The 20525-nt window shown below is 35.1% G+C and overlaps 1 protein-coding gene across 1 annotated transcript; it reads left to right on the top strand.

Annotated features, from left to right (window-relative positions):
• Window positions 1-9: 9 nt before the first annotated feature.
• On the top strand, window positions 10-20271 carry LOC145103934 (uncharacterized). The gene is made up of 3 exons (XM_079041206.1): window positions 10-245; window positions 18826-19442; window positions 19586-20271. The coding sequence occupies exons 1-3, from the start codon at window positions 10-12 to the stop codon at window positions 20041-20043; spliced, it is 1311 nt and encodes a 436-aa protein (XP_078897332.1). The 3' UTR covers window positions 20044-20271.
• Window positions 20272-20525: the final 254 nt, after the last annotated feature.

Here is a 20525-nt window from a genome sequence, read left to right as displayed (position 1 = left end):
AAGGATGCAATGCCTAGAAAGGTGTATATATGCCCTGAGGTCACCTGCATCAACCACCACCCTTCTCATGCCTTGGGAGATTTTGGTGGTCTCAAGAAACATTATTTAAGGAAACACAGTAACGACAAAAAACACAAGTGCGACAACTGCTCCAAGACTTACGCAGTTGAGTCCGATTTGAGAGCACATTTAAAAAATTGCAGCACAAAAAGGTACATTTGTCAATGCGGCGCCCGATTCGCGAGGTATGACTTAATCAACTTCCATTTGCTTCATACAGTATAGATTTTGTGATCTATAAATAACTAAATGTGCACTAGTTTTCTAAGAATGGAAGCTTTTTTAAAATGTTTTATTTCTATAAAAATTCCGTTATTTTGATTATTTTGTGTCCATTTTCAAAGATAAATTTTTGTCTAAACTTGTCCAAATGGCATGTCTAGAAAGGAACTCATTAATTACTAGTTTATTAAAATTTTTAATTACATTAATTGAGATACTTTTATTGCTCTCGTTTTAATTCCTAAATGGGCTGTCGGGTCAAGAAACAAAACCGAGTTGTATGAGAACGTCGATGTCCTTACTTTGATTCTTCTCCAAATGATAACTGTAATTATGAAGTCACAAATTTCCATGAATCATTCTCTCATTAAAAACCAGCTATGTAACGGAAACGTGCTCCTGTTGTCTACTAAGATCCCGAAATCTCTATTATCCTTTAGACAAAGACTAGAAAAAGACAGACAAAGACTAGAAAAAGACAGTGAGTGGGTAGATTAAGGTTTGCAGTGTAGTTGGACACCATTAAGAATAAATGAAACCAATTTATTTCTTTCTTAAGAGAAAATATGTAGGAAATGTTGAAAAACAAAGAGCATCTTATGTGTGAGGGAGCGTGATTCAGGGCTGTAATCGGTGAGGAATTTGGAGCTGTGGAAATAACCGTGAAAGTGAAGGAAGGAAAAAGATTCACTCCAATTAAAAATGGGAAAATAGCTTACAATACACGAGAGGGAAAGGTGTCGTATATACAATCCAACTAATTTGTCTAGCTACTTACGCATAAAAGGGATGACTAGTAAAACGCCATAAACGAAGAAGGGAGTGTCCGTGTGACCTCAGCACGCGCCCCCGGGGGGGGGGGGGGGGGACAAGAAACCAACAACCAACTAATGTTATTTTTCATAAAGGAAACATCTGCAAGAAATGGTCGTGTCTAGAGCTTGTTGGCTCAACCGAGTCGTGTTTAAGCTTCACATTCTCCCTCTTAACCGGATCAAGATTGGTGTCCGTTACTCTAGGCATGTCACGTTTCATCATGCTTTATTTGCACCAAAGTCGTGATAAGAATATATTCTCTTTGATACATCATATTGACGTGTCCCACTAAGATTTTTCGGTTCCACCAGAATCTATTATAAATTGAAAACGGATATAAATATGTTCCACCATGAAACATGAGATTCTTCATAACGGCCTAGCTAATTTTATTTTTCTTAACGACGACATCTGCAAGTATGGTCGGATCCGAAGCTCGTGGACTCAACCGAGTCCTATTTAAGCTTCACATTCTAACTCTTAACCGGATCAAGATTGGTGTCCGTTACGCTAGGCATGTTCACATTTCATCATGCTTTACTTGCACCAAAGTCGTGATAAATATATATGCTCTTTGATACATCAAATTTACGTGTCCCACTATGATTTGTTGGTTCCAACAAAATCCATTATAAATTTAAAACGGATCTAAGTATGTTCCACCATAAAACATGAGATTCTTCATAACGGCCTAGCTAATGTTATTTTTTTAACGGTGATATCTGCAAGAGGGTCAGATCCGGAGCTCGTGGAATCAACGTCCTATTTAAGCTTCACATTCTCCTTCTTAACCGGATCAAGATCGGTGTCCGTTACTCTAGGCATGTTCACGTTTCATCATGCTTTACTTGCACCAAAGTCATGATATATATATATATATATATATATATATATATATATATATATATATATATATATACACACACACATCAAATTGACGTGTCCCACTATGATTTGTTGGTTCCAACGGAATCCATTATAAATTGAAAACGGATGTAAATATGTTCCACCATGAAACATGAGATGTTTCATAACGGCCTAGCTAATGTTATTTTTCTTAGCGACGACATCTTCAAGAATGGTCGGATCCGGAGTTCGTGGACTCAACCGAGTCCTATTTAAGCTTCACATTCTCCCTCTTAACCGGATCAAGATCGGTGTCCATTAATCTAGGCTTGTTCACGTTTCATCATGCTTTACTTGCACCAAAATCGTGATAAATGTATATGCTCTTTGATAAATCAAATTGACGTGTCCCACTATGATTTGTTGGTTCCAACAGAATCCGTTATAAAAATTAAAAGGGATATATATATATATATATATATATATATATATATATATATATATATATATATATATATATATATATATATATATGTTCCACCATGAAGCATGAGGTTCTTCATATCGGCCTAGCTAATGTTATTTTTCTTAACCACAACATCTTCCAAAATGGTTTGATCTGGAGCTTATTGACTCAATCGAGTCTTGTTTAAGTTTCACGTTCTCCCTCTTAACCGAATCACGATTGGTCTCCATTACTCTAGGCATGTTCATGTTTCATCATGCTTCACTTACACCAAAGTCGTGATAAGTATATGTATGTCGTTTGATACATCAAATTGACGTGTTCCACTACAATTTGTCGCTTTCTACAAAATCCATTATAAATTGAAAACGGATATAAAATGTGCCACCACGAAACATGAGATTATTCATAAAGGAAAATTTCGGCTTTTTGTCGGCCTATTGCCGACATAAAAGGTGATAAGTGAGATACGATGTCCTATTAGTTCCTTCACTAGATTTGAAAGCCAAGTGGCTTGACACCTTGCTACCCATGCTATGATTAACTAGGCTTCATAAGTAGATAAATTAACAATCTTCGTATTTTGTGATTACCATGTGATCGTATTCCAAAAACTCAGCATGCTCGTACTTTTTTTTTCCGACGGTATCACCTCCAAGAGATAAATTAACAATCTTCGTATTTTGTGATTACCATGTGATCGTATTCCAAAAACTCAGCATGCTCGTACTTTTTTTTTTCCGACGGTATCACCTCCAAGATATACAATATGTAAGCTTTTCAAAGTCTTCAATTTACCTTCTTTCTCCTCTAAGTAAGCATGTAATTGAAAGTTCCGGATTAAAACAACTTAAAATCCAACATAAAGACAAGTTCATGTGAGTGTGAGTCAAGTACCTCAAACAGCCGACCACTTCGTCCTTTGATTCCATAGGAGATTTTGTCTGGCTGCAATCTTACACTCAAACCGTTCCAAGATTTTTTTTCTTCCATAAAGCAATTCCCCAACTTATTTGCAACACTTTGAAATGGTAGATAACCCACCTATTTTGAGCCACTAAATTAAGGATGAACCTTACAATATCAAGTATCAAGTCTTTTTATCAGTGTAAAAATTTCATGAAAAATCAACTCTTTGTTGCTGCATAAACCCATAGTGATTGGTCAAGCTTTGTACTTCATCGCCTTTTATGGGGTGTCTTTATATACTTTATAGATCCATTTCAAATCAATTACTCTATGCCTCATAGAATTTTTGTAAGTAGTTATATACTGTTCCTTTCAACTGCATCCAAGTCCATTTACATAGTCCCGTGAAGGGTTCTCGATGTTATCGCCTCTTCAAAATTTGAGGGTGTTGTTATATGTATCCTCTAATTTGACATAAATGAAACCCCTCTTGAATTGACTTAAGTATTTTATTTATCTATTAATTTACTTTTGCGTAATAAACTCCTTTTGATTTGATTTTTTTGGCTTTCTTTTTTGTTAGTTTTGTTTTGTTTTTCTCTTTTATTATTATTATTATTATTATTATTATTATTATTATTTATATTATGGTTTTAATATATTTGTTTTCAAAAAACCGTATGTTTGTGTGTGGGTTTTGTTTACGAACGATTGTATTATATATATATATATATATATATATATATACACACACACACATATACTGTTCCACGATTATAAAAGATCGACACAATAGAGACCATTTTGATTATTATTGTTTTTTTTGTCTTGTTTTTAATTTTTAAATTCTAGTAAGAGTTATTATCCTCGTTTTTTAATTTTTTTATTGAATGCGTACATTCCATCACAAGTTATTAATGTCCCCATTTTTTCACACAGATTGTCCTTGTGATGAGGGTGAGGGGATGTCGGGCATGAGGGTGAAAATAAATTAAGAAAATAATATAAATATTTTTTCTAAAATAAAAAATTAATATATATATAGACAATTGCAGTATAATTTTTTCATATATAACAGGTACGAAAATCATAACAAAAAATAACACAGTGGGTGGTCCAAACTAAAAAAAATAGAGGAAACATGATCTCAGTAATTACTGTGAAAAATGTATTTTTAATACTATTTTTTAATAATGAGAATATTAAAAAGAAAAATAACAAAACAAATAAAAAAACAAAAAAAACCACTAAAAGACAAAAAAAACATAATGACGGGGATGCAGTAATAAATAATTCTAAGAAATGTTTTAATCTTTTTTTCACTCGGATTGTCAGCGTGAGGGTGAGAGTATGGTTATGGTGATGGTACGAAAATTGTTACAAAAGAATAACATATGGATAGTTCGAACGAACAAAAGAAAAAAACAATTAATCACAGGGTGCACTATTAAATTGAGGTGGGGTGTATAAATAATTCTAAGAAATGTTCTCATCTTTTTTCACTCGGAGTGTCAATGTAAGGGTGAGAGTGATGCTTGGGTGAGAGTGAGGAGGGGCTAAATCGATTAAATATTTCTAAGAAAATAATGATAATAGTTTTGAGAAAATAAATGAATCAAAAAGATATAGACAACGACGATATAGTTTTTTTTTCCATATATAAAAGGTACAAAAATCGCTACAAAAGAATAACATAGAGATAGTCTGAACGAACAAAAAAAAAAGAACCATCGAACACCACGATATAAAGTAGAAATCCAAAATCGGATAAAACCATTATGAAATGACGTTCTAATTACATGGTTACATGATCGATAAACCGCTAAAGAGAGGAGAGTAAGACGGTGTAGGAATGAATGAAACTTGACATCTAAACGACTTTATATAATAGCCTTACAAAGAATCTAAAACAAACTCTAGAACTATACATAATACTCCCTCCGTCCCAAAATTATTGTCCACAGACAAAAAACACATAGATTAAGAAAAACAATCATTAGTTTTGTCTTTTTGAGTAAAATAACCCTCTTGCCATTTTCTAAAACCAATGGGAAATGTGCGTTTGTAATTATTCAAGTTTACTTTATTAAATGTTAGGGGTAATATGGTAAAAGTGTATATATCTACTTTTGGTAGTGGACAATAATTTTGGGACAAACTAAAATAGTAAGGTAGACAATAATTTTGGGACGGAGGGAGTAGGAAACTTTCCTAATATATGGCTAACTTAAGAGCCAAGCGAAGGTTTCAGAGCATCTTCAACAAACTCCCCCTTGAGACGAAACTGATCTTCAACAAAAGAACCTTCATACTTCGGAAGTCATAAGTCAAAAAATAAATAGTGCCAAAAGTCCCTAAGGACTAAATTCATTCGGACTACATAAATGGCAAAACCACGGTGATAAATCAAGTCACCAAAAAACGTCACTGGATATGAACCTTCGTACGGAATTAACGCCTTTCGACAAAATACCTTTTGGTATCATAAAGCTTGAAAAAAAATACCCTTCGATATTAAAGTCTTGAATTATGGTATTAAATTCCTAAAAATACCTTACAATATAAAATCCTTAAACTAGTCGATCTTCAAATATTCTTCAACGAACGAGTGATAGGATCTCGGGATCCCAACACTCCTAAAGCCAAAAAAACCTCTGAAAGTTGGCAACAGAAAGGAGTATAAGCCAAAACTCTAAAAGAGTTCGGTCCACAATGAAATTTCATTAATTGTTGATTATTCCAAACATCTCTCTCATCCAAAATAATCCAAAGCATCATTATAATCGGCTCGAGCCATTATATCTATCATCTTCGCTTGTCAACGGGAATACCTTGTGCCATAATCTAAAAACGAAATGTCATATTTGATAGCCATTAAAAAAAGTGATTTTAAATAACCTCTAAAAAAGCTAAAAAAAATTTGATTTTTATAGGTTGGGAGAGTTGGGAGGCTCGAACAAAAAAACCGATTTATTAGGGTTAAAAAAAAATCAATTTATAAGTTGTGAATAATATATGGCACTGGCATATATAAATATATAATCAAATTAATTGGAACACTGGCCAAAAAAAATATCGCTTATAATTATATAGTGGCTGTGATTATGGGCAAAGCAATTAAAATGGCTTATAATGACAGTTAAAGTGGATGTGATATGGGATAAGGAAAACAACTAAAGTTTGTTGTAATAGGGCTTTAACACCTTGTTCTTGAGTTTTTTTAGGAGGAAATGAGAAGATTGAGAGGGAAGATCTTGTTTTAAGTTTTTTTTAGGAGAGAAAGGAAAGGGAAGGAGAAATTGAGAGGGAGAGGGAATAAGGAAAATGGTTTAGCTTCTTTCCGCTCATATTTGGCGGCTTGTGAAGGAAACAAAAGAAAAAGACGTTTCTACCCTTATATCTTCATCTGTTCAGCAAATAGGGCACGCATATGTGACTTCATCTTCTCCTTCGACTTCGTCTTCTCCACAACATAGGTCATCGAAAGGATCTCGGAGACCCACCAAAGCACGAAAGCCAGGATCCTTCAGAAAATGGATTCCTATTCGAAGAGTGCATAAGATAGTTATTAAAGCGTTAGCACCACATAAAACATTCCTCCTATAGTAGCTGTTAATACGAATAAGAGAAACTCTGTTATAGCCATTTCTGTACGAAAATCAAAGTTAGCTTATGGTTTTCTTCCTACATCTGCGACTTCATCATCTCCTTCTTTGCTTCATCTTCTCCATCTCTGCCTGTATTTTTTCTTGCGACTTTGACTTTACCAGGTATAAAATTCTAAATTGAGATTATTTATTCTTTACACACATTGTTGTTTGATTAACTACAATCCTGATTACAATGCATTCATTGCATGATTAGAATCCACTCACCAGGTATCATCAATTTCTCGTTTTTTCTCCGATTTGTTCCCCTGTATCAACCCTTTCATCCTTGTGCTTTTTTTTTTTTGTCTGAATACACATAGTTTCATTGTTTTTTGGTCTAATTACATTGAGTTCATGTGATTTTCTTGGATGATTGTGTGGTTTAGTATTTGGTATAATTACATTTGGTGTAGTTATTTTCCCTTGTATTAGACATACAAATTTTGTCCCAATGTTTTATATATATATATATATATATATATATATATATATATATATATATATTATAGGCTTCAATGGATAATAAAAGATATAAAAGTTACCAGGAGCTTTTGGGAAATAAAGAGATTAACTTCAATCTGATTATATGGACCTAAGTTAGAAATACAATTAATGTTTGATGCTTAATGATAGATTAATGTTTGATTTTTTGTCAACTATTTGATTAGCCATGAGCAAAGGTGCATGCTATACATGGTTCATACCCATTTAATTGGAATAAAAACATGAGCCCTTTAGTTGTTTAATGATTTTTAGTTATTAATGAGATAGAAGTACTAATATTATTATATGATATATATTGTAGACGGTAATTGATTTTTTTATATGTAAATCAATGAAAGGCAAAAACGTAAAAATGACCTTTTCCTTTCCTTTCTGTCCAAATCAAGAATATAACTTTCCTTCCCTTTCCTCTTACTTCCTTCCAACTCGAGAAGACAACCAATTATTTATTTTTTTCTTTCCCTTTCCTTCCCTTCATTTCCTTTCATTTCCTTTCTTTAATTTTAAAACTCGAGAGCAGAGTGTAAGAAACGTAAGATATAAGGCTCTTACACATTTAGAAAATAAACCGTTTACTTGTTTTTTTATTTATAAAACCCTTAAGAAAAGCGACAAACCTGCTTTGGAAAACGATTATGTCTGATTTATTTGCTCCAACAAAGAAGAAGAATGACGGCGTTGTTAAGTTGGGTTAAATGAACAGATATAATTAAAGCTTCTACATGGATTTTAAAGGAGGATGTGGGCCCATATATAGCAGAAGAAAATAGAAGATCCAGAAAGTTTGCCAAAAAACACACGACCGAAAACAAACAACCCTCGTTTTGGTCTGGATCTAAAAGCAAACGACATTGTGGTTTTGAGGTTGAGAAAAACGATGGAGTGATCTTTTGATAGATATGGTGACACCTTGATTCAAGGATTAAATTTATGATACAAGACTTCAAGAATGATGACTAAGAGGCTTATTTGAAAGGTTCGAGAGAACCAATAGCCATAATACTTGTTAAAGAAACGAAGAAAACGATCTATACACTCAGCGAAACAATGTATCCAATCTTCAATCTTCGGGATCTCTGATGACACTTGTTATAAAAATGACTAGCGCGGAACAAACACAAAAAACACCAACGATAAATATGATGATTCTTGGAACGCAATAAATTAACCAATAGAACAACACGATATAAAGTAGAAACCCAAAATCAAGAAAAACCACTATGAAATCTATGTAGCTAAAAGAACTTCAAGAGCTCCTTTCGAATAGTATCCACATGCAAGCAAAGTCACTACCAATGATTGCAAATGATTGTAATAGGGTTAAAAAAATGTTCTTATTTTATCTTTAAAATAATCATCAAAAAACTTGTTTTTATTTGTTCTTGGAACTATTCATCAAAAAAATCTTAAAGTGTTTTTCATCAAGTTTTTTAGTTTTTCGAAAAAGATTTTCAAATTTTCACTTCTTAAAAATTTTCAAGCTTTTATAAGTTTTTCAGTCAAAAGTTTTCTAAATCAGTTTTTCATTCGGTATCACTACTTCAAAAATCATAACTCTGATAGCAATTCTTGAGTTTGCATTGTGTAATTATGAAGTTCAATGGATAAATCCCAAATAGAACAAAAACATTCATTTGAAAATAAAGTAAACTTTGTAGTTTCTTCAAATAGAATTATTGATCATGATCATGATGTTGGTGAATTTTGGTGATGGGAAATATGGTGATGATATGGGAATTCTTGTGGGTTGGAAGGAATGCTTTCCCTAATTTGGTAAAAGGCGTAAGGCGTAAGGGAGATACTTGGGAAAAGTTATTGTATGATGAAAAGGTAAGGGTATTTATAGGTTCAAATTTTAGGGTTTTGATGGTAAGTGGATAAAGGTGTTATATTGAGTGTGTAGGATGGTGACATGTGGCAAATGTTCATCACAATCATTAAAAATAATTGATGCTTCTATTGCTAATATAATCCATTTGTGTAATGTTCACAAAGTATTTCTTTTGTGATAATTGAATGGCCTTGAGTTATTGGATGAGTGATAAGGCGATGACATGACTTGATTGGCTGAGTGATCATGTGTCGGTAACAATTCATGTGAATAGACATGTTTGAACAAAAGTAATGTGTTGTTGACTTGTACAAGTTGATGGATGGTTGACTTGTACGTGAAAGGATGGTACTTTGGTATAGAAGGTATGATGCTTTGATGTAGAAGAAGGGTGATTCATGGTTGACTTGTACATAGAAGGGTGATACTTTTCTGTAGAAGGGTGATCATTTGTTGTAGAATGGAGGATGCATGGCTTAGATGTACGTGGAAGAGTGATGAATTGTTGACTTGTACATAGAAGGGTAGTCTTCAAAAGCGACTAGATCTTCATTACGCAGAGCTTGTATAGTCCAGAAACGATCAAGTCATTGGTCCATGGCTCATCAAGTAGAGCTTCTACGATCAAGTCATTGGTCAAGGCACCATATTTGATCTTTTTGGCAGTTTTAGGCCATGGGACAAAATCTTTGTAATTTTAGTCCCTGTTGAAATAATTCTTCGAAAATGATTGCCTTTGGACAATGCTAGTCCCCAATTCTTTGTTTTTGACAGTTTTAACTCATTGAAAAATATTTCTTAAATATGATCTGAAGCGAAAATGGATATTAGTGTGTTTTGTTCAACTATGAAGATAATTTCTAAATTATTGTCAACACACAAAGTAGTAGGCGGGATACATTCTCCGGATACATGATTCCCAAGACAAATGGCTTGGAATTTTTCCATATTTTCATCCATGGACTAGAATTTACATGTGATAAATCACCCTGCTTTTGCTTTTGCTTTTGATTTTGCTTTTGCTTTTGATATTTCCATTTCTTCCACGATTAAAAGAACCATCATGGTCGTACTCTTTCTACCAACAATATCACAAAAATCGCTATCATTGTACATATTGTATGATGCATTTTATAACTTGGAAATGCAAAATTTTTGTTTGCTTCATAAAAAAAACTTGTAGTTCCATTCAGAAAAACAAATTAGGCAAGTGTGAGTCAATTCACTCAAATACCACACCCATCGCCTATATTCAGTGGGATCGATATTTTCAGCACATTCATACTATGTAACCATTAACCTTTTTTTTTACGTAAATGATGTTTTTAGGTGGCGATATTTCAATACAATTTGTTCGAGTATCTTCTTTATGTAATTCGTTTAACATAAAGGTACTCCCCACTTCAACTGCAACACTTTGATTCTAAGTTACTAACAAGTATTTCCAAGTCATTCATTTCGAATTCTTTCATCATTGTTCCTTGAATTCGACAATATACACAATGTTGAACCAGTGGTAGTTAAGTCTTTAGCTTCGACTCTAACCATAAGATTTTCCTTTCAAGTTCATTGTGTAAACTGTTGGGTATTATGGATTGTTTAAAAATCAATCCTTTTCAATACTTTGTCTTGTTATAGACCATAGGGAGCCTTAAAGAGGTTGAACGTTTACTTTATTCTTTATCAATGTATCTTTGTGGTTAGGTGGCATAAACATCCACCTCGTGATCTAAATTCATGAAATCCAACATGGCATCAAAATTGTAACACCTAACCAATGTTGAGCCTCTAAGGATGAGCTTCACACTTTCTAGTTGACACTAGTGCAAAAAACGTCATAAGTCTGGACTCCTGGTCTTTATATTAGCCCTTGTGTAATGAGTCAATCATTATGTTTCACCATTCTTCTCAAGCTTTCTTTCTTCACTTAATAGACCCTTTTCAATTTAATTGCTTTGTGACTAGATGGAAAATTCGTAAATTACCATGTCAAGTTCCTTTTGAATGTATTTGCCTTTTCTAATATTCAAAGTTTGATCGACTACAATCAAAAATATTTATTAGGGTTCAAGTGTCATACTTTTGGCATCAACATCAATACTGGCTACGAAACATACCACTTCGGTCTAGTCTCGCTCCTTTTGAATTCGTAAATTACCATGTCAAGTTCGTTTTGAATGTATTTGCATTTTATCAGATTGAAAGTTTGATATACTACAATAAAAAATATTTATTAGGGTTCAAGTGTCATACTTTCGGTATCAACGTCAATATATGAAACATACCACTTCGGTCTAGTCTCGTTTGACGTGTTTTATGTGTGGGTCGATTTGAATAAATTATGTTAAAAGTAGGCATTTTACCTTGCTTTAGTTTGAATAAAATAATTACACGGCTTTCCGGATTTGACAGATTCGCTTATGGGGCATCGACGTTGGTCCGATCTAATTTTGGGTTGTTTTTAGGTGCTTATAGGTGTATTTCGACTTCTTGTTCGATTTTGATAAGGGTTTTAATAACACACCTTTGTTCCAAATATTTTCTATAACAATTCCAATGGTTTTTTTTTATCAAACACAACGTCATGAATAGTCCATTGTGTTCGGTATTGCTGAACAAATAAATAGTTACATTACACTCTATCTTTAATTCTTACGCAAACCATCTTCTTACTTAGATCATCAAGCTCTTTAAGTGTCCAACCATAAGTTTAGCAAAAACAACACAACCAACAACTTTTAAATGTTCAAGGCTTGGTTTTTTTTTGCAAATAATGCTTCATATGTGTTGAGGTCGGGAAGTGATTTTGTTGGTATTTAAAAGATAAAACATATGTCAAACAACTTCACCCCAAAATTTCCAAAAAACATTTATTCCTTTGACAATGCTTTAATGTCATCTCTATTACGGTTTGATTTATCCATTTGATAACTTTGTTTTGTTGCCGAGAATGTGATGTTGTTAGTTTCCTTTTATACCATTCTCTTCACAAAAAGCTACATGTGACGTTTCTTTTCAAATATATATATATATATATATATATATATATATATATATATATATATATAGAGAGAGAGAGAGAGAGAGAGAGAGAGAGAGAGATTAAACAGAGTAGGAACAAAATCAATAACTTCCTCCAGAAGAATGATAGGATAGTGGTTGGACAAAAACTGAGGATGTGCCACCAATTTGGAAAAAGCCATTTGTCTTCGAAGGATAGAAAGAAGGAATCAGTCTAGTTTGCTCATTTTGGATCCTGCCGTGTTATCCCATATGAAATTACGAACTCCGTCCTCATCTCAGTTGAACCATGTAATTAAAAAAAATGTTGAATAAAGTTTCCAACATGATCGAAATCATAACCAAATCTATCTAAGGGAGACCAAACCTCATTAAAGTCACCAAAAATAACAATCAGCCCACCGAATCTCCTAAATGTAGGAAAGTTGAGCCAAGAGGATTGATGCTTTCGTCCATAAATTTAAGGAAACTTCCAAAATGATCAAATCAATGAGTTTAAAAATTATAGAGTTACACCTTCTAATAGCATGGTATGTCTCTAGGAAATCAATCACGAGATTAAGGGGAATCCTCGAGACAAGAAAATCGTTTTGAACTATAATAAGTTGGAAACATTTAGCTCTCCAAATCACCTATTGTGGTTTAATGGGGATGGATAAAGTTGTAATTTAGTTATTGGTCGCACACTCTAGAAGATCTCATGATACATCATATATAAATAAAGAGGATGTACGGTAAAGCGTGGATAAGGGGGAAGGCTATTGTGTTGGGGATTCCATTACTTGTAGGAGCCCAAAATATAATGAGTATTGGGATCAACAATGACATAACTCTTCCCATGGGTTGGACTTGACTCCAAGAGGCCCAAATTCAAAGTGTTATGCGATGGCCTAACAATAGGAGCCCTATTTCTTGAAAACTCATCCAGAAGTGCTTTACATAACAGACTTTGTTGGACATACAAGTGTTCAGTCAAAGGGTCGATGTTGGCAAGAGTAATGACAAAGACATCATTGAAAAAGTGAACATATTTTCAAAACCTTAATATGCCATTGTGTTTACCCTTGAAGACAGAAAGGTTGGTTTTAACCAAACATAGGGTCATTGATTTTTTTTTCCGAGAAACTGGAGTTTTAATCCTCATGAAATAGAAAACAAATTGTTGCAGACCCTTACCCTATAGAATATTTGTCACTGTATATTTTGAGTTGCAGGCACCAGAAATGACAACAGTCTCAGTCATCGGAGCATAGAGAAGAAGGGGGATTATTGAAACTCCCTTGACCAAAACGATGATGAAAGTTTTCCTCCAAGCTTTCTTCGCCAATCTAACCCCTAAATCACTCCTCGTTATTGTCAAACTCGATTGAAAAGTCTGACTACGACATAATGGAATGGAATCGTGGGTTTAGAATTCATAATTATAGAATGGGCTTTTAATTTTTCCTTTATTTTATTGATTCTTAGGGCTACCTTAACACTATCCACCAGAATAGTTTGGTTAGCCATGATTATTCTGGTAGATGAAATTTTCACCCAACCCACCTTTTATCAATCCTAATCAAGGTGTACGGATTATCCATGCTAAATGGTACTCCTTAAATGAGAAAACATACAATTATCTCATTATATGAAAACTTTATATGCCATATACATAGCTCAGAAAAAAAGGATTTAATCATTTAATCTTAAGGTTAGTGGAGAAGGTTGCTTCAGAATAGAGTCAAATTCAAGAACCACCCATAGCCCTACCATTTATTGCTAGAAATATCAAGGAATCCTTCTTTTTGAACGATAAGAGCTTGATTTTAGGATGCTTGCAAAACAGACAACCTTCTCATGACCTTTTTCTATTGGTAGATCCACACGCTCAACCAAATAAGAAAAGGAGAGGAGTTGTTTGTAGGGAGATTGCATGGGTTAGTGAGAAGGAGCGAATGTAAAATCACCCTTCCTTTTAACAACTTTTGAGAAAGAAAGCATTGCGAAAAAATCGACCACCTGGAAGACCCAAAAAATGAGATGCTGGAGATTTCTTATGAGACCTATGAAACAATAAACCATTGTTGGCCACCCGTGTATATTTCGACCATATTTTGTGACACATACATATAGGTTTTGTGACTAGATTAAGATTGATCATGATTTTTTGGTAAATGACTCCCGGTGGAAAACCTTAGAAACCCTGCAAACCCAAACTTTTTTCTATATTTGTTAATCTTCCTAGTAATGAAAACATTAGTAACTGTCACATACCTATTGAATGTTGTCCACAAGGCTTTAGTATCCCAATTAGATAGGAAGTTAAATAAGTACAAGGTTGAAGGGATCTTGTGAAGTTCCTTTGTGTTTGTTAAGCTTCCTATCAATGAAAATGCTAGTAATTCTATGCCTCTTGAATGCTTTCAACAAGGCTTTAGTGTCCCAGTCAAATGGGAAGTTAGAATAGTAGAAGGTTGAAAAGATCTTATGAAGATCCTCACTGTTGAATCTTGTGGAAACACGTTAACTAGGGTTACGGACATTGCAATCAATATATATGGATACATATTACACAATGGGTCCCTATACTACACACACACACACACACACACACACATATATATATATATATATATATATATATATATATATATATATATATATAAAGGAGAATAAATACATTTAACACACCCCATAGTTTGAGCTGGGGAAGCCCGATCGCTCAAACTATTTCTAAAATCTAGAAACAACCGCATAAGTAGACCCTTTGTGAAAATATATACATACTAATAAGACGATGGAACATGCAACACACGCACATAACTAATAGCAACACGTTCCCTAACAAAATGTAAATCAATTTCCACATGCTTGGTTCTTTGGTCCTCAACCGGGTTGGACGCTAAATACATGGCACTGACATTGTCACAAAAGACAACGGTGGCATGAGATAGCAGACATGATAACTCAAGCAGAAGATTTTGAAGCTAAGCTGTTTCAGCAACTACATTGGCAATCCCCCGGTACTCGGATTCGACACTAGAACGAGAAACAACATGTTGTTGTTTGGAGGACCAGGAGATAAGGTTATAACCATGATAAACATAGAACCCAGATGTGGAACGACGAATTATAGAACACTCGACCCAATCAACATCAGAGTAAGCAACCAACCGACCAATGGCTGATGCGCGAAATTAAGACCATGCATTATGGCACCTTAAATGTACCATAAGATGCGTTCGAGAGCATTGAAGTGCGGAACACATGGGTCATGCATAAAGAGGCAGACCTGCTCCACAACATAAGCAATATCCAGATGAGTAAAAGTCAAGTATTCCAATGCTCGAACAAGGCTTCGATAAAGAGTAAGATCAGAACCGTCTCACCTCCAACGACGAGCTTGGCTTTGGTGTCAGTCGAAGTGTTGGAGGCATTGCACGTAGCCATATCAGCTCGTGAAAGAATTTCCTGAGCAAAAGCAGATTGAGAGAGGAAAAGGCTAGAGGATGTGTGAGAGGCAGCTATGCCTAGAAAAAAAAAGTTGGCCAAGATCAGATATTGGAAACTGAGACGAAAGCTGAGAGATGACTTTGAAAATCAGAGAGAATGAAGAAGTAGTGAGGATGATATCATCTACATACAAAAGAAGTTAGATCGTATCAGACCCATGATGGTAAATAAATAGAGAATTATCAGATTTACTGCTAAAAATCCAATAGACGAGAGGTTGATAGGAAAACACTGATACCACGCATGAGGAGCCTACTTGAGGCCATAAAGAGCCTTTCACAAATGACAGATATGATCAGGAAACTAAGTGTTGACATAGTCAGGGGGTTGGCACATGTAAACAGTCTCAACAAGGACGCCATGAAGAAAGACATTGTAACATCAAGTTGATGAATAGGCCAATGACGGGATACGAGAATGCTAAGAACAATGCAAATGGTGGCTGGTTTGACAACATGACTGAAAGCGTCATCAAAATCCAAAACCAGCCTTCTGAGAGAAGCCTTACACAACAAGACGACCTTTGATGAGAGCGCCAATGAGAATCACACATATCCTGGGCAGTAGATCGATGAATAGGATATATATCATAAGTGGCGGCAAGGTTGAAGATATGCTTTGGCCGGAGAGAGCCAGTACAAGATCTGGTGACCATCGGATGACCAATCGTAGTTGACAAGAAGAACAACACCATTACCAACCATAATAAATTTTGATTTACACGGATTTAGAGAATGTATTATACCTAGGGTGAAAGTCGTATGTGACCTTGCTCCCGAGTCTATGTAGTAATTATTTTCTTGTCAAGGTTGGACTGTCATGGCCTGAAAAATGGAAGTGAGATCCGTGAATTGGTATGGTTGGTGTTGCAAGGCGAGACCTCCAAAAGAGGTTTGTAGCCGCTGTGAATAGTGTTGCTGATTTAGACCAAGCGAGGTTGCGTAAGCAGTTGGTAGCGAGGACTGTCGATGCTGTTTTATGAGGTAATGAGGCTGTTGAGTCGACTGGAAGGTGCCGAAGGCAGTGCTGGGCAACAGTTGTTGAGGCGCGAGAGGAGGGACCGAAGCTTTGGCCACCGAGAGTAGCAGGCGGAAGGCTACTTATGAGCGACGTACAATAGGTGGAACATGTTGCAGAGGCAGATTAACAGCAGGAGGAGCACCAAAGAGTCCTTGTGACTGATTCGCAGCAGGTCCGAATGTATTGAGTGCGCCAAAAAAAGCTTGATTCTATCGCGAAACAGCCTATGAACTTGAAAAAGAATGAGGGGTAGAGGAGACAATAGTATTACCCCCTCCTTTGGAACCAATCGCCCATTGTTTTTACCCCTATTAAATTTATTTTTTGATTTTCCGTTTATGTGAGTGGAGGAGTATAACGCATTTGAAGAGGATTGTATGGCATCACTGATTCCTTCGATGGATTGTTCACGAGACTCATTGAGAAGGAGCATGTTATTAGCCTCAAGAAACGAGGGGAATGGCTTTGTGTTGGTGATGACATCGATAATGCTATGATAAGGAGGTGTAAGTCGGTGAAATATTTGCATCACAAGCTCAATTTCATCCATTTTTCAGTTACACTCCTCAAGTTCCTCGACTAAATTCTTTAATTGGTGACAATAATCGATAATGGAGGAAGAACCCTTCTTGGTATTGCGAAATTGGTCTTAAAGTTGAAGTATTCGTGATATTTTGTTGTTGAGGAAAAATTCACCAAGTTTATCCCAAAGGTCTTTGGCAGTACAATCATCACTAGAGATAATCTGCAATAGGTTAGCATCACATGTAGAATAAAACCAAGATTTAATCTGGGAGTCAATTGCTTCCCAGTCCTCATCATCATCACCTTGAGGAGTGAATATGACCATGTACTTTGGCACTCTTGCACATGTCTAAGAAGACACTTCCATAATTTGTATTTTAAACCATCAACAAATAGCTTGAAAGTTGAAACTAAATTAGGAGTATACATTAGTAAGTGCGAAAACCAATTGGCTGGTTGTTGGAGCCGTGAGGATGCTCGATGATGCAGAGGAAGACATATAGCCGGAGAAAATCGAAGAAACAAATAATAATAGAGGCATAAAATAACAAAAAAAAGCTTAACGTTTATGGAGAATAGTAATGTACCAATAACCTAATACTTTAGATGAGAAGGTGGGAGAAGGAACAACGACGAGAACCACAATTCTGCTGCAAGGGAAGGCAACAACAAGACGGCGGCAACCGGTGGCAATCAACGATGCAATCATGACAGTGGGTAGCGATTGACAGTGAAGACACTGGAAAAAAAATACCAACTATTTTTAGGGTAGACCTAGAATTGTGTGGCTCCATACTATGTTGAATATTGTGGAAACCTGTTAATTAGGGTTACGTATATTGCAATCAATATATATGGATACATATTACATAATGGCTCCATATACTATACACAGATATAAAAAGGAGAATAAATACATTTAACACTCACTAATTAAATGTCAGCAACGAAGTAGAAGGTTGATATGATCTGGTTCAGTGGTACTTCTAGTTGATTAATTTATTGTCTATCTTTTCATGTTATGTTTGCAACTAATTAAAACAATTCATTTACAGCCTTATATAACTTTTATGGTTTATTTTCCTTCTACATTTCTTCTTTTTGGCATTTGAAGAGAGTTTAAAGAGAAATTGGTATTTGTTAGACATGTAGAAATATTTAATGTTGATGTTATTAAATAATATGTGAGCACTTTAATTTATTTATGGCTCATAAACATCGTTAGTCATATATTGATTTAGTCTAGAAATTTACAAGTGTCTCATGCCATTGATATAAAAGCAAATTCTTTATTATATATATCGCACTTCCATGCTCAAGACCCAATAAGGATATCCGAGTTCATGTTTTGTTAGGTGTCGCCATTCCTTTGGTGTTGCAATCTTTTTCTACATCCATATATTTGAATTTACCAGTATAGTTTCTTGTTTGTCAATATCTAATTAAATTATATTTTGTAGTTCTTACAGATTCGATCATCACCGGGATTATTGTGATGCACAAGTGCTTGAGGATGCATCAATTATTGGAAATAACAACACCACCAATTCTATCAGCTCAACTACATCGTATCTACCATCATCCTACATGGGAGACAACTCGATAGGAAGCACTACCAATATCAACAACAATAGCCTTATTGGGTCAACTACGTCATATTTACCAATTTCTGCCATGGGAAGCAACGACAACATCAACAACCTAATAGACTCAACTATGTCACATCTACAAACGTTCAACAGTCACATAGGATTCACTACACCACATCTAGGTCCTCAGATTTCCTCCATCCAGAACCAGACCAGCCAGTCTGGGTTGTCTCCTTTAATAACTGAGCATGAGAGCCTTACGAATGACCCATCATGGGGATTAAACTTGGCAAGGATTCCTTATAATATCTCTTCTCTTTCATCAACTCCACAAAACCAACATGAATTTCAGGAAAAAACTGGGATGGGGTATTACACAAATCTAATGAATATCGAATATAGCAATGTGAACCCTGAGAATACCAGCTTTATGGGAGATGTTAGCCATTATGGAAGTGTGGAAGGATCGAACTTATATTCAGGTCCAGGTATGATACTTAACAACTCAATTTTTCTTAATCTGACATCATATGCGACTAGCTAACGCTACTTTTGGAACACTCAACTTTTGAGTATACTTGGTAGAGTTCTAGAACCAGCATCAGTTCTAATATGATACAAGGCTTTGCAGGGTCTTCCTCCAGTGAATTTCAAGGGTTTAGCATGCTTCCTATTGGCACACCTAATCTTGTTGCAAACATGGATCTGTATGGCTCAACTTCTGGAAACAGTAACGCTTCTAACATGGTGCAACCATATGCAATGTCTTCCTCTAGTTATGGTGGATTTATCATCCCACAAGAGCACAATTCTCTCTTTGACAGCCAGCACTTCGGCATTGCAGAAAACAGTGGATTTCATGATATCATGAACTCACTCCATAATCCGGTAACTGGCAGAGGTGTTGAATTCTCTACTATCAACGAGGATGTTGGTAGTAGCTACAACCAAGGGAATTACAGTGGTTATGTCGATGGTAGTGGATACATCAACTATGGAGCTGAAAGAGAAGTTTGGAACTCAGGAACAGGAGCAACAATGGGAGCAGACGAAGATCAGTACTGGAACCAACATGGGTTTGGGTTTTGAATGATCCACTGGGTTCATGTTAACTTTCAGTACTGTTGGATTTCATGGGTATTATGCAAGAAGAATAAAGCAAGTGCGTATGGTGTTTTCGGTTTCTAGTTTAGTTGCTTCACAACTTTTTATATATATGAATGAAATGCTCAAGATGTTTGTATTGGTTTTTAGAATGATACTTGAACTTATTAGGAGAGGGCGTGTTGATACTTATGTGGGTGTGTTGTTACTTTTGTTGATTGATTACTGCTCACTTGCTTCAGAGATATCTTAATTTTAGTTTTAAATTTAAATAAATGCTAGTTAGTAGTGTTAATTAAGCACCTGGTCGGTTTTATTTTTCTCTCTTTTGGTTCCTTTTTTGTAGTTCACCTGTTTCACTTGTTAGATGCAAATTCACTACTAGTATTATTAAGAACTTGATGTTTTAATAAGTTTAGTTTCATGCTCACTCAAACTACCATCCCCCTTTAGGTTCTTTGAACTCT

Source organism: Lactuca virosa, chromosome 4 (assembly GCF_052849685.1).
Source record: "Lactuca virosa cultivar CGN04683 chromosome 4, Lactuca_virosa_CGN04683_v6, whole genome shotgun sequence".
NCBI classification, from domain to species: domain Eukaryota; kingdom Viridiplantae; phylum Streptophyta; class Magnoliopsida; order Asterales; family Asteraceae; genus Lactuca; species Lactuca virosa.
The sequence above is the reverse complement of the archived record's forward strand: the minus strand, read 5'-3'. Positions and strand labels throughout refer to the sequence as shown.